This window comes from Brachycentrus maculatus, unplaced genomic scaffold (assembly GCF_059751285.1).
Source record: "Brachycentrus maculatus isolate JH-2025_06_01 unplaced genomic scaffold, ASM5975128v1 h1tg000241l, whole genome shotgun sequence".
Taxonomy (NCBI): domain Eukaryota; kingdom Metazoa; phylum Arthropoda; class Insecta; order Trichoptera; family Brachycentridae; genus Brachycentrus; species Brachycentrus maculatus.
Window position 1 is genome coordinate 449,725 of NW_028280992.1, and position 14,897 is coordinate 464,621.

General features: G+C 35.3%; 3 protein-coding genes across 6 annotated transcripts; 2 read left to right on the forward strand and 1 right to left on the reverse strand.

Moving 5' to 3' along the window:
• Positions 1 to 2,310: 2,310 nt before the first annotated feature.
• Positions 2,311 to 9,954, reverse strand: CycK (cyclin K). Its single transcript, XM_088264990.1, has 4 exons — positions 9,848 to 9,954; positions 9,205 to 9,767; positions 6,717 to 6,903; positions 2,311 to 5,983 (listed from the first exon to the last, which is right to left on the reverse strand). Exons 1-4 carry the CDS (start codon positions 9,848 to 9,850, stop codon positions 5,522 to 5,524), a joined length of 1,215 nt encoding a protein of 404 aa, XP_088121116.1. The 5' UTR covers positions 9,851 to 9,954; the 3' UTR covers positions 2,311 to 5,521.
• An 827-nt stretch (positions 9,955 to 10,781) lies between these two features.
• Ip259 (NSA2 ribosome biogenesis factor-like IP259) lies at positions 10,782 to 12,164 on the forward strand. 2 transcript variants are annotated; one of them, XM_088265017.1, is made up of 2 exons: positions 10,782 to 11,091; positions 11,307 to 12,164. In XM_088265017.1, the coding sequence occupies exon 2, from the start codon at positions 11,318 to 11,320 to the stop codon at positions 12,095 to 12,097; it is 780 nt and encodes a 259-aa protein (XP_088121143.1). In that variant the 5' UTR covers positions 10,782 to 11,091; positions 11,307 to 11,317; the 3' UTR covers positions 12,098 to 12,164. The 2 variants fall into 2 exon arrangements, with proteins under 2 accessions (XP_088121143.1, XP_088121144.1); XM_088265018.1 differs by having other exon boundaries at positions 10,782 to 10,808.
• On the forward strand, positions 10,782 to 14,466 carry RpS27A (ribosomal protein S27A). 3 transcript variants are annotated; one of them, XM_088265021.1, is made up of 3 exons: positions 10,782 to 10,890; positions 12,663 to 13,008; positions 14,235 to 14,466. In XM_088265021.1, exons 2-3 carry the CDS (start codon positions 12,688 to 12,690, stop codon positions 14,382 to 14,384), a joined length of 471 nt encoding a protein of 156 aa, XP_088121147.1. In that variant the 5' UTR covers positions 10,782 to 10,890; positions 12,663 to 12,687; the 3' UTR covers positions 14,385 to 14,466. The 3 variants fall into 3 exon arrangements, with proteins under 3 accessions (XP_088121147.1, XP_088121146.1, XP_088121145.1); XM_088265020.1 differs by having other exon boundaries at positions 10,782 to 10,808; positions 11,307 to 13,008; XM_088265019.1 differs by having other exon boundaries at positions 10,782 to 10,808.
• Positions 14,467 to 14,897: the final 431 nt, after the last annotated feature.

Sequence of the window (14,897 nt, forward strand, 5' to 3'; positions counted from 1 at the left end):
AATACTAGTAATTGGAGTGACTGACATTTATAATGTCTCATTGATGATTTAAACTAATTGACAGGCGCTGTTGGCACAGCGGATTAATAGTTTCACTATGTGGTCGATTGATTGACAATCTTTGAATTCTTAATATTTTTCTATATTCTCCATATTGTTTGAAAATGATGAGAGCCGGGGGGGTTATCACAATAAACACTCAACACAACTCTAAAGTTTAAAAACGTAAATCGTACCCTTGCCCCGTTACAGTTACAATCATGATATTATGAAATTTTTCATTTGATTATAAATTATTGTAATTTTAAAGCAAACCTTATTCTGCATTTATCTGTTTTAAGAACTTTTTAAGTATTAAGCCATCTAAAATACTGTATAATATAATATGTAAGTACAATATACAACCTGACCTCATAGCCTGACAGCACTAATCAAGTGATAAATGACATTAATATGATAAAATGATTCCGTTGTACATCAATGTTGACTGAAACAATCGGTTTGAAGGTTATCTGCTTGACTTACCTACTTACACTGTGTATTTTTGTTTTGTTATTAAATATCAATCAGCCATAGTCATAAAAATCACATTGATAAACCCTCTAAAATCTTTTTTAAAAAGGCGTAGAATTCAATTTTTATTATTTAATGTCGGATTTATTTTCAATACATGACCTAGGTGACATTGTATATGATAGAAGGACCTACAACCTGAGGACTAGGAGAGCTGACCCTAAAAGTCTACAAAGACGATAATTTGGGATGGAGCTAGGAAGAAGATTTATTTTTAATACAAATGGTTTTTTCATTGACCTTTCTTGTTATCTATGTGATATCCTCTTGTATATCGTATCAAAGTTCACATTGAAAGATTAGTGCTGTTAGGCTAAGAGCTATTTGACACTAACTTCATAGCTATGTTCCTACATATATCGCTCACTCCTTTCAAGAACGTCATAAATCAAAAAACTTGATTCAGGAGAACGTTTTTAAATTTTAAAAATATAACACAATGTATTAAAAATAAATATCAAGCCACTTATAGAACTTTTTAGTGTGCAACACATCTTTTTAGGTAAAACATGAAGGTTATTTGTCCATTTGAAAAATATTTAATATATTTAAAAAAATTATTAAACAATACCTTATCTTCAAAATGCAAAAACAACATTTTCTGCCCTGTAGCGGGTAAATATTAAGTTAAAAATATGCCACTTTTTCTGGGATATAGTACATTTTCTGGGCATTCCGAAAACATGCACAGCTGAAAATGTATGAATTTTGATATATGACGTTCTTGAAAGGAGTGAGCGATATGTAAAATCAAGCATATACTCTTAGATTTATGAATTATGTGCACAAATAAATTATCTGCATTATATAAGGATATTACAATAACAGTATTCTAAATAATCTATTCTAAACACAATTAGTAGTCCACATTTCTTACTACATGCCTTGTTAATCAAGTTTGATGATATTTGCTCCATAGACTGATGAATAAGTAAGTTTTGTGATGATAAAGTCCCCTTTTGACCTTAAATTGAGGCCTTTTACAGTTAGGATGTTTAGGATAGTATTGAACCATGTATGTATTTTGAAATCCAGTGATAGTTTTAAATTTTAGTAAAAATATATCACAACCTTATGTAATATTAGTCCTACTCACCCCCAACTCAGAAAATATTACATATCCTTAAGGAATATTTATTCTTATAAAAAATGTACTCTTCCATCCATATCAGGTATCGCAGAAAAATATTTTTACATTAAAATTTATTCTGCCTTCATCAAGTACCTGGAAATGTTACTTCATAGTATTTAATATACCTTTACAGTTAAAAATGTTTTTGACTTACCGTGGTGGCTTAATATAAAAACAATTGGTCCATAAATATACATAAATAGTAGGATTCCATATATAAATCCTTGGATATTCTATTATTATATGTAATAATAAAACTATGTAATGCAAAAGAATGAAAAATTATAACATGCGTATGTATACGGTTCAAAATTGACCAGAAAGAAATGCGTCAGATAAAAAATTATCAAGTTAATTATGGTCACATTGAGTTTTCAATATTAAAGGACTTTTTTCTTCTTTTTTGTTAAGTAATAACGTAGTTTGCATTTCATTGAAATGTAAATTTCTAAGTCATTTTAAATTAATTGTGGTTTTAACATTTTTCACATTTTACCCATAAGTTAAAACTTGTAAATTATTAAATCATTTCAGTATTATATAAGTTATAGTTTTAATGGTCGCTATTTTATTTTTTAATATTTTATTTTCTTATATATCTTTAATTTTCTTTGAGCCATTCTTAAACTTGTATTTATGTAAGATATTTATGTAAAATAATTTTGACATTGCTTTTCTATTATTTTTAGCCATAGCAGTATTTATGTATAGTATTTCTATTTTAACGTTATTTAAACCAGTTTATTGAATATTACGATGTCTTGATTAGATCTGAAGATATTATTAATTATAACGTTTTTAATTGAATATTTTCAAAACTTAATGGTCCATCAACTATCAAATTAATGGTTGCCTTTTTATTTTGGTAATACTGTCATCAATCGGTAATACTTTGTTCTCTCAGTCTAAATCCACCCGCTGCTGTTTGAAGGTATTCTTCACTGTGTGCTAGTCTTTTTGGTTCTGTTTTGACCCACTATATCATCCGCCTACCGTGTTATTTGTTGGTCCAGGTTTCCGAGTAGACTTGGAGTACTTGATCACTCTGGAAGTATTCTCCCGCCTGGATACATTCCCTACCCATTCCCATTGTCTTCGATACAACTATACGCACTTTGTTTGGTTGTTCTTATCCAAATCTCCACATTTCTGACTCAGTTGCAGATAGAAATGCCTCGCGCGCTTGTCCACTACCCGGAATTTTACCATCCGGCAGTCTTGTTTAAAAAAATTAAAACGACTACGAGTTTAGCATGATCGAATTTGCGTGCAACGTGTTGATCAAGAGCCCCGATCCGAAAAAAGATGGACAAAAGCACAAGCCAATCATCGTTTTAAAATGCTAACTGACGTGCCGGACGGCAAAACTCCGTGTAGTGGACAAACGCCCCTAACATGGCATGTTTTGGTTTTTGGAGAGTTTGTAATTTGCACATGTTCACATTTGTATTGCTATTTAATTCAAATGATTAAATGCACCCCAGACTGACTTGCAAAGTATCTGATTAAAAGGACTATTCTACAGGGTGGAGCAAAATTAAGAACGGAAGACTTTATAATTTTTACAAATGGCGTCGTACGTAAATCATGTTTGACATTAGTGAACTAGACAGCTACAGATTTTGAGTGGCGCAAATTAATTATCCAATTTGATTTTGGATAGCTTTTTTAAAAAATAAAATAAAAATATATAGAGTGATGTAAATCTTTATTTGGACCTTTATATATTTTTTCTGTTAAGTGGAAGAGATGACATCCGTCAAGTGCCTGCTGCCAGTGTTGATACACACTTGTGCCCGTTTTATCAATCTGTTTGTATACAAATCTATGCTGTCTAGTTCACAAATGTCAAATATGATCGATGTGCACCACGCCATTTTTAAAAATTATTATATTTTCCAATTGGGTAATCACAAATTAATCAATTTTCCGCCACCCTGTATCATTCCCGATTGATGATAGGAACAAATAAAATAGAAGCCCATAAACGATGACAATATTAAGGTGCCATGGTTATTATGGTTTTATTTTCCACGGATTTTCCATTATGTAGTTACATAATAAAAAATACACAGAATATTTTCCTACTAAAATTTAATATTAGCCAAAGACTTTGTGTACTGCCTTTTTTACACACAAAAATGTTTATCTATTGTATATCATGCACGTCTTCCCATACTACTATAATCCATCCAATACCTTATTAGCAGGTTTAATGCTGCCATTTTATTATAAAATGTTGAATTTGGCGGATTGTCGCGAATGCTCAGATGCGTGTATACGGCACTACCAGAAATGTGATCCCAGACTGTAAAGTATTGAAAATTTGTTAAATATTTATATTTGATACGTAAATGTATTATGCATGTTTGCACGTATGTAGTTTGACAAATATTATAATCAAAACTATATTATTATTACCCAAATGTACTTGAATTAATAATAAACACATGTTAAACCCTTGTTTCTTCTTTATTTAAAGCCTTTTATCTAATAATTTGCCAAAAAAATGAATATCTATTGCATTTTGGTCCCTTTCAAATTGAGAAGCAACATTTTAAGTGTGTAAATATGTACTTGTTAACAAATCTGGATTATAGAAGTTATTTTTTACATCTTTGACATCTCAACATAGATGAAGAAGAATATGGAAATCTGGGCATTTACAGGGCTTATGACCGTCATAGGTTTGGTTAAGTGATCACTTTACGCGTATGTAACATTCACCAATTCTACCCATGATTGACAACTACGGGTAATCATAGATAGAATTGGTAAATGTTCTATTAACGTGATCACTTAACCAGCCTATGATAGGTCATAACTCCTGTAAATACCCAGACTTTTATATACTTCTTTATCTATATTGAGATGTCAGAAATGTAAAATTGAGAAGCTACTACTACTACTACCATCACGCTGTTTCTCCGCAGGGGTAGGCATAGAGGATGGAACGCCCAATCTTCTGTCCTGACATACACTCCTAGCTTCCTTTACATCCATAAATCTAGTCATACATGCCCTCTGATTACGCAGACTTTTGACACCACCAGATTTTAGGTTCTGATTGATCTGATCGTGCCAAGTCTTTTTCGGCCGTTCTCGTTCTGTTTTCCCGCTAAGCTTTTATGTACTGTGATAAATAATGCTCAAGGAAACTTATAATATATATCATGGGTATACTGGCAAAAAACATTAACTATAAAATCCCTGTTCTTTAAACGGTGAGCTTAGTTCTTTAAACGGTTCTTTGAGCTTACATGAAATACCCGCTATTAAACTTAAAGTTGAATTTACTTGTAAAACCACAATAACATGACATTTCAAACTACTAAGCGCCCTTGAGGTAGTATTTTACATTTAGTTTATAGAACATTGAAAACTTTATAATTGCATCATTAAGTCATAATTTCATATTTTTGAGTTAACATTGTTTGAGGATGCCTATGATATAAAGTAATGAAATCGCTTTTTTTTATTTTAAGTTTTACTTAGTAAATACCACTATTTCTTAAAATCTACTGTGAAATGTTTTCGATACATTCCGCATCATTTTCAAACACCGTATGCTGCAAATATGATGCGGAATGCATCGAAACACGTGTCACAGTAGATTTTAAGAAATGGTGGTATTTACTAAGTAAAATTTAAATTAAAAATGGATAGATTTTATGACAAAGTGACTGCCGAATCAATTAATGAAATCATATTGGAAATTACAGCTTAGTTTTATTAGGTCAAAAATGATTTATGTAAATATATACACAAGTAAAAATAGATAATATGATTTGACATTGGAATTGTAGGCACTGCGTCTTACGTCGGCGGAGGGAAATAGGGTCTGACGGGCTGCGGGGGCGGGAAGTAGTTGGGAGGGGGGAGGCTCACTCCGGGAGGGTAGTGCGAGGGCGGCGGCTCCGAGAACCCCGCGGGGGGCCGGAGGATGGACACGAGAGGGGGCAGGGCCGAGCTAGCCGCGGGCACCGGAGGAGGAAACACCGCCGGGTACGACGGGACGTTTCCAAAGCTACCCGGGTACTGAAACCTGGCGGAGTCTACTCCGACGATGGTCTTGATCGGCTGCACCTCCCCCTTGGGGTCCTGGCCGTTCTTGATGGGCGTGTTGACGCTGACCGGCTTGGCGGCCACGGGCGGGTTGGAAGGGGAAATGGACTGCGGAGGTGAGGTGGTCTTTTTGTCCACTTTCAATGCGAGGGGCGGAAGCGTCGGACTGTCTCCGCCACCCGAAGACGACTGCGGGGAATACAGATCCAATACCTGAAAAGATTTACCCAATTTTAAAATATGACAAAATTGTACTATTTATTGATTTATTTTTACTAAGCCTGCACTCGTTTACGAGTGATTTTAGCTCAACAAAAAGAAAATACATTGTAATGACAATAAATAATGGATATAAGGAGAGATAGAGATAGAAAAAAAAATAATAACAACAATAATAATTAACTGACATTAAGGAAAACATAAAATAAACTATTCGGCCTACATTAATTAAATCGAGTACATTTGATTAAAATGTGGACGGTAAAAATTATAATTATTGATTGATTTGGTATAAACTTTGCGGAATGACATGTTGATTATTAAAAACTAAATACTTGTATTAGACCACATATTGGGTTTTATTTCACACGACTAGTTTCGAAAACTACAGATGTTTTCATCGAATACAAATATATTTGCGTCATTATCAGACTGGAGATGATGTTGATAACGACAAAAAACAGTCATTGATCAAATAAAATAAGTGTGGAAAAAACTATATTGCTGTAATTTTATTATATAAAATGCAGTTCCACCACGAAATGTCAGTACAAAATTAAATATAACATAAAATTCATTAATTGTTATTATTATTTTGTTTGTTAATAAAAATAAGGCTTGACACTGACAGAAACATCCTCTCATGACTGCCAAATAAAAAAAATGATAATATACAAACAATGTATCCTATGATTTTCTCCATTGAATACAAATGTAATGTACTCACTTGATGACAAATATCTTCCAGAAGCTCTGTAGTGACATCCTCTACGAACATGTCCCACCACGCCGTGTGCCTCGAGAGACGCCCATTCCAATCCACAACCTCAAATTTACTTAACTTTCCCGCCAGGAACATTAACGCTACTGCAATCACCTCCGGCTCCCATTGCAAGGCGAGAGTGGTACATAAACTAAAGAAAAGATAATCCGTTAATCATAAATACAATGGAACCTTTCATACGAGCAAAAAAATTGAAAAGTAGCTCCCTTAAAGGTGGGGACTGACCGCAGTCATTTAGTCGTAACGTAACACGTTATGCGTGTATTCGTATAGTCAGTACAGCCAGCCGAGCTGCTCGCCGCTTGTTCCGAGTGCTCCAACCGGAGTCTGATGCTCTCCGCGAATGTTACGTTACGAAATGCCCTGGTCAGTCCCCACCTTAACACGTTGACTGCCAACTACGAGGTAACTCATAGATTGCGTTCTTTACTAGGACACCGACTACGAGTTATCTCGGACTGACTTTACTTGCTGTATTCCAGCAGCTACGATAAAATTCCTAGTATATCAGTGGTAATATGGATAGATGGCTTCTGGGAAGAGAAAATAAATCAATGCTGGCTTAAATGAACAGCAAATTTATTAATAAATGAACAGAAAATATTATTATAAAAAATTTATAAAACCGAACAACTTTGTTTTAACCACTTTTTTATTATTAGTACACTTTAACCTACTGGTTTCGACAAGGGATAAGGGAATGTAATTAATTATGAGTATTTTAATGTTTTGGAATTTAATAAACCCTGATCCTGATAATGAAACCGGTAGGTTATAGTGTACTAATAATAAAAAAGTGGTTAAAACGAAGTTGTTCAATTTTATAAAGTTTATAAAATGTGCCACAAAGTACCAGCGAAAAACATTCAAGAAAAAAAATTGTAAAAAATTTATTCAAAATCAAGAAGCAAAAGAATATTTTTATTGTAATGTATGAAATTGGCTTTTTAGACCGGAATTCTGAAATATGCTGTGGCAGTCATCGTGTTAACGAGCGACATTTCGCATGAGTTACAGAAAAGGTCAAGTCCCCTTTTCACGACATTCACTTGTGAGCCGGGACTTCCACGCCAGTCAAAACAAAAAATGTTTCGCTTTACGAGTAAGATTCTGGAACGAATTATGCTCCTTATGAGGTTCCATTGTACCAATAATTATTACAGTGATTCCTCGCATAACAAACACTGCGAACAACACATAGTGAACGATGAATGATAAGGAGAGTGTAATGTTATTTATTTATTGATTTTGCGTTTAATTTGTAGAATTGTCACAATATACATTTTTTATGTGTTTTTGTTAATAAAATACAATTTAGTAGACTCAAAATATCTGTGTTTGATTTAAAATTAATACATAAATGAGAGTGTTATATTACCAAGTTAACAATGCTTTTAATATACAAAATAGATGTCGCTCACTCCTTTCAACGTCATGTATCAAAAAACTTGATTTTTCAGGAGATAATTTTCAAAATTTAAAATGTATTAAAAATAAATATCAAGCCACTTTTTGAACATTTTACTGTGCAACAGATCTTTTTAGGTAAAACCTGAGTGTGTTTTCTCAATTTGAAAAATATTTAGTATATTTAAAAATAATAATTAAACAATAGCTTTTCTTCAAAATGCAAAAACAACACTTTCTGCCCTGTAGCGGGTAAATATTAAGATAAAAATGTGCCACTTTTGCTGGTATATAGTACATTTTTGGGCATTCCGAAAACATGCACAATTGAAAATTGTCATTTTTTTACATTGTTGAAAGGAGAGAGCGATGTATGCTACGTCCAAGTGCTTGTTCAGCGGATAGATCATTTAAAAATTCAAAAGGATCTTTTCTTACGAACAAACCTTAAATACTTTATTTTGAAGAATATTTAGTTGAGTGTATTAAATAAATTAATTAAATGTTTCAGTTTTAAAATAGAGAAAAAGATAATTGTATTGAATATAAAACATTGTTTTACTCATAATTTTTTGACATCTCATCAAAGATGAAGAAGAATATGGAAGAAGTCTGGGCATTTACGGGGCTGACGACCGTCATAGGCTGGTTTAAGTGATCACTTTACACACGTGTAACATTCACCAATTCTACCCATTATTGACAACCACACTACTCAAATTCTTGGAAGTTCTATATATATATGAATGAACTAATTTAGAAACCTTGTTCTTGAATCACTAGAACTTCACTAGAGACATCTATTGGTGAGATGTAAAGAAGCTTTTTATTAAGCAGAAACTCTTATATTAGTACGTGAGATCCGAATCCTGGATTATAATCACACACATGAGAAACGCCAGAAAATACCATTTTCATTTTTATTATTAAGCTTATAATGAAAATAACTCCTGTAATTGGAGATAATCCAGATTTTGTGAACAAGTATTTGGACACACTCAAAATATTGTTTTACTTTACTAACCTGTCATTGACGAAGGTCCAGGCCATTTGCACCATCTTTTGGAGTTTAGCTTTGTCGCCTTTCAAACACTTTGCATATTTCAAAAGGTAACTGTATGGATGCTCAACTTGCAAATCAAACTTTATAGTTTGTAATAAAATTCTTTCTAGTGTCATGACCTCCTCTTTAGGGTCCTCCCCGAAGGTTGTGAACTTGGAATCTGTGAGCAGCAACTTGGCTTGCTTGATAATATCTTTACATTTCTTGGGAGTTTCCTCGACTTTCCCGGCCAGAAATAAGCAACAGCAGGCCGTCACGTATCTAGGAAATGTGCGGAACGAGTGAAACATGTAGAATCTGTGAAAGTACACCACTCCTGTGGCCATCGTATTGTATCCCAAGTCCATTTTCGTTCCTGTGTCGATAATAAACCGGGCACCTTCTTTCCTGTAGCGGCTCTCCGTCTCGCTATCGATGCCATCGAGATATGATGGAGTGTTTTGTAGGTCTCTTTTATCATAGTACCAATAGGGCATAATTTGAGAGGCTGAAGTCTCGGAAATTGTTTTATTCTTGAGGATAACCTAAAAGTGAATTTAAGTTAGTTTAAGCGAATATATTAATTTAAAAACAGATTAGAAACAGAGCTCGTATCGCAAATTACCATAAAAAATACTTTGATTCACTATCACGAGAATAACATAAGATGGTAAATAGAAAACTTTTATTTTCCAACAAATTTGACAACAAATTGGCAGTAGCAGTAATATCAAAGATTTTGTGTATTTTTTTTACGTCTATCTATGACAAATCGTTCAGGGTTACTATAATGAATAAACACCTACTAGACCTACCTACCTACTATGGGCACAACGGGGCGGTTGGAGGCGTTTGAAATGTGGTGTTACTGACGAATATTGGGGATTGATCGTAACACGTAGAAAACAATGAGGTTTTAATCAGGGCTGGGGAGGCTAGATGCTTTCCAAATAAAGTAACGCAACAGCGAGCCAAATGGATGAGCCATAATATAAAACACCCAGGCCCACTTTTACGAAGGCATGTGTGAATGAACAAGCTACAGAGGACGATCCTGCTTAACCTACATGGACCAAATTATCTTTGACGTGCATTATAGGTGGTACGCCGAGTTGGAGAGACGGGCAGAGGATAAATACGGATGAAGACTGACCATGAAATAAATAAATTGATCATCACAGAAATTGTAATCCAAGAAGAGACCTATGTACCAACAAAAATATGAAATTTAAAATAGATGCTGAAACGCAAAACATTGAAAATATTATACATGTCAAATAAAAGTACGGTTGGAAAAACAAATTGGTGTCCAAATATTTTTTTTTTGGTCTTATCATAAATATCATTGGTAAGATGACGTTCAAATGTTAAAATACTATTCTTCCAAATATTTAAAATTACTTATCAATAAACCTTCTCATGGGACAGGATAAAACATTTGCAAGATATATTACTACTTGCCCCATTTTTATAATAAATATTTTTGTTACTAATTTGTTTATTGCCAGGGTTGCCAGGTTTGTAGTTCATTGATTGATTCGCTATTTCCGTTTCCTATTCTTTTTCACTGCGTGGATGTTGGCAAGGTTAGTGGATTTAGTTCTCTGTGATATTTTTCTAAGTTTAAGAGTTATATTCCTTTAAAAAAGTTCTATAATCTGTAGCAATGTAATGTTTTACAATTAGGATATATGTTTGTGTGTCTTCACTTGATTATTCGGTGATTTATCCGCGTTTGCGTGTTGCACCATTTCACCGCGTGGTCGTACGTCAAATACTCGTGTTGAGCATTAAATTATATGAATTACTTTCGGTTCGAGGTTTTTCAGGTTGCGAGCGGTGGAATAATTAAACTGTGTGTATAAGCCGGTAAGTGTTTTGCGCTTTCTTTTTGAAATGATGTTAAATTTATCGTTTAAACGAATTTGCCGCTTGTACCCAGTCATTTTCAGGAATGTCAATAGTTTTCATTATTCTGCGAATGTAGCGTTCAAAAGAGTGGTGAAAATTAGTCTCGCAACATCTGAAGTGACCTCGGGCTGCACGAAGCGTTCGGGTCTCAAATTATTCCGTTCGTTTTGCAGGTCGAGTCAACATGCCGCAGAACGAGTATATCGAGCGTCATCAGAAGTTGTACGGAAGGAGGCTCGATTATGAAGAGAGGAAAAGGAAAAGAGAGGCTCGCGAGCCGCACAAGAGGGCGGAGAAGGCTCGCAAGCTGAGAGGAATCAAGGCCAAGCTCTTCAACAAGGAGCGCAGGAATGAAAAGATACAGATGAAGAAGAAGATCAAAGCCCACGAAGAGAAGAATGTAAAACAAAAAGCAGAAAAGGTGTCCGATGGCGCCGTACCTGTCTACCTCCTCGACAGAGACATCCAATCTAGAGCCAAAGTCCTTTCGAACATGATAAAGCAAAAGAGAAAAGAAAAAGCGGGCAAATGGGACGTTCCGATTCCTAAAGTGAGAGCGCAGTCCGACGCGGAAGTATTCAAAGTATTAAGCTCCGGAAAAACAAGACGGAAGGCTTGGAAGAGGATGGTCACAAAGGTCACGTTTGTAGGAGAAGGCTTCACGAGGAAACCGCCGAAGTTTGAGCGCTTCATTCGGCCCATGGCCCTGAGGTTCAAGAAGGCGCACGTCACCCACCCGGAGCTCAAAGCCACATTCTGCCTGCCCATCATCGGGGTCAAGAAGAACCCCAGCTCGCCCATGTTCACCAGCCTCGGAGTCATCACCAAAGGAACCGTCATCGAAATCAACATCTCAGAACTGGGCTTGGTCACGCAGTCTGGAAAGGTCATCTGGGGGAAGTACGCTCAGGTCACTAATAACCCCGAGAATGATGGTTGTATTAACGCTGTGCTCCTAGTTTAAGTTGTCTCGTATTGTGTACCGGTGTATTTTATAAGCAATTCTGAATAAAGGCTTTCCTTTCATTCCATACTTGTCTTTTATTGATAAACTTCTAACACATTAATTGACTTATTACTATGACTTTATACCAAATTAACATACCAACAAAAAATATGGTTGTAGTATATATTCTTGATTCATGCAAAAAAATAGTGTATTTTTGTAACTCAGTTAACACATTGTTTTGCAGGAGACACTTAAAAGTGTCTGTTGGTAGCATCTCCCGCTTTCTACCCACAGTATGTGGCTACATGCTGTTTGTAGAGAGTGGGAGATGCTTATAAGCATTCTATTTGCTTAATTTTGGTAGAGTGCAAGTGACGCCAAAAAATATAGTACACAAGGGAATTTGGTTTTCGGTTACTTGTGATTAGTATACTGAGGGTTGGGCGGCAGACTGTCCGAGTATAATTAGGGTCGCGGTTGATGAAAAAAACTGCCTGACAACTATATGTTTAATTATAAATTGTTAAATGTATGCATGGATTTACAGCATATTTATTTCTTGTGTTTATTTCCTTGATAGAATTGCCTAGTCATACGGCGTCACCATGCAGATCTTCGTGAAGACCCTCACGGGCAAGACCATCACCCTTGAGGTGGAGCCATCAGACACTATCGAACATGTCAAGGCCAAGATCCAGGACAAGGAGGGAATCCCTCCGGATCAGCAGAGACTGATCTTCGCTGGCAAGCAGCTGGAGGACGGGCGCACCCTGTCGGACTACAACATCCAGAAGGAGTCCACACTGCACTTGGTGCTGAGGCTTCGTGGTGGAGCCAAGAAGCGCAAGAAGAAGAATTACTCCACCCCCAAGAAGATCAAGCACAAGAAGAAGAAGGTCAAGCTAGCTGTACTCAAATACTACAAGGTACGTCGAATAGCGGTTGACCATTTCTCCATAATCTAGAATGTTCCTCGATGCCTCAACATGAAATAAATATGCTAAAAGACATTGGAATCGACTCATTATTTTAATTTACAGTCCGATATTTTATATAATATAATTATTTAACTAAATATATTATTATATTTATTTAATTATAAGTGATTTTTTCACTGTGATATTTATTCAATATTACCCTGGACTGGTACCTGAAGCGGAAGGCTGATCACCTTTCTTTCATGTGTAAGCGATCAAGATAACACTGCGTTTATATGAAGCAGTGCCCTATGCACCATTGGGGTGCGGATGATGGTTTTATTATTATTATTATTATTAATTATTTTCAGTATATTTAATTTTGGTTTTCGTAAGTTATTTTATTACGTAAAACGCAGTTCCATCAAGAAATGACATTACAAAACTTAAATCGAATGCAATATTCGTCTGCCTCCATAATGCTAGTAGTTAGCGTGTCTAGCATGCTGGAAGTCCCGGGTTCCATTCCTAGAGGGATAAAATAAAGACGAGAAGATAAAGATTATTCACTTTATTATTTAATGTCACCTGAGACTGGTACCTGAAGCGCAGGATCATCTTGGCTGTATGTAACTGATCACCTTGGCTTTATGTAATTAACAATCACTATAACACTGTTGATGCAGAGCCCTTTGGCTCCATTTGGTATGGACAAGGGCTAGGATAATATTACACGCCTCCCTACACACGCCATATTCTGTCAAATTTGTCAATTGTGAACTCAAAAATTTTTATCAATATGTTTTGAGTGTTTATTGTAACTGCAGACAGTTAGTAGAATTCCATATTGAATTGTTGGGTAATATATCCAAAATAAACATGGTTTTTTGGATTGAATTCTACATTTATTTATGTATACGTGTATGTACGCGTTTCGTCTTCTTAGGACATTATCAAACACTCAGACTTACTTGAGTATTTGATAATGTCCTGAGAAGACGAAACGCGTCACGTATTAAGATATACATAAATAAATGTAGAATTCAATCCAAAAAAATTGTGTTTTATTTTGGATATATTACCCAACAATGTTTTGAGTGTACCAATATTTGATATCCCATGGCAGTATAGTAATTCTGTGTCTGGTATCATAAGACGACACTGAAAACCTCGATATATGATAAACCTGAGATATCAGGTGGCAGTGAAATTGAGATTTTTTGTTTGGTTGTCAGGTGGACGAGAATGGTAAGATCCACCGCCTGCGGAGGGAGTGTCCCGAGGAGCGCTGCGGGGCCGGAGTGTTCATGGCGGCCATGGAGGACCGGCACTACTGCGGCAAGTGCGGCTACACGCTCGTCTTCTCCAAGCCCGAGGACAAGTAGAGCCCCCCACCCGACCAAACCCCTAACATGCCGTGTATGAAGGATTTATGTTGCCAATAAACATGTAAATCTTGATACGGTGTGAAAGGCTTTTATTTCAACACGTCCATCCATTAAATGCCATGATGCATTATCAAACCCTCCCCTATTTCCAGTCCCCATCTCTTTTTTCTATACAGAATCCGTTTTCATATCTCAATTTTGGTAAGTAAATCGGTAGGATAGTTTTGAGATATACTTTATATTTTGAACACTATTTTCAAAGTAATAAAAAATGCCTGCTATGAAAAAATTATTTGTGAATACATATTAGAAATGGGATATATTAAGACTCTTAAATATTAAATTGATTTAGAAATTTTAAGTATTGTCATTCGGGTTTCAAGCTTTTACTTAATGAACTTGTGTTCAGGTTCATATTTAGAAATTGTAATCAAATGCATCTATCAAAAGATCTCTTGATAGAATTTGATAGTTAAATGGGTAGCGGTTGTGTTAACAGTTTGCAGTTTT

Coding starts and splice junctions, on each gene's coding strand:
- CycK (XM_088264990.1), bottom strand. Junction 6,904..9,204: donor TGGACCTTCGTCAATGACAG/GTTAGTAAAGTA, acceptor TCTTTTCTTTAG/TTTATGTACCACTCTCGCCT. Junction 5,984..6,716: donor TGGAAGATATTTGTCATCAA/GTGAGTACATTA, acceptor AAATCTTTTCAG/GTATTGGATCTGTATTCCCC.
- Ip259 (XM_088265017.1), top strand. CDS start 11,318: ATGCCGCAGAACGAGTATATCGAGCGTCATCAGAAGTTGTACGGAAGG.
- RpS27A (XM_088265021.1), top strand. CDS start 12,688: ATGCAGATCTTCGTGAAGACCCTCACGGGCAAGACCATCACCCTTGAG. Junction 13,009..14,234: donor CTGTACTCAAATACTACAAG/GTACGTCGAATA, acceptor TTTGGTTGTCAG/GTGGACGAGAATGGTAAGAT.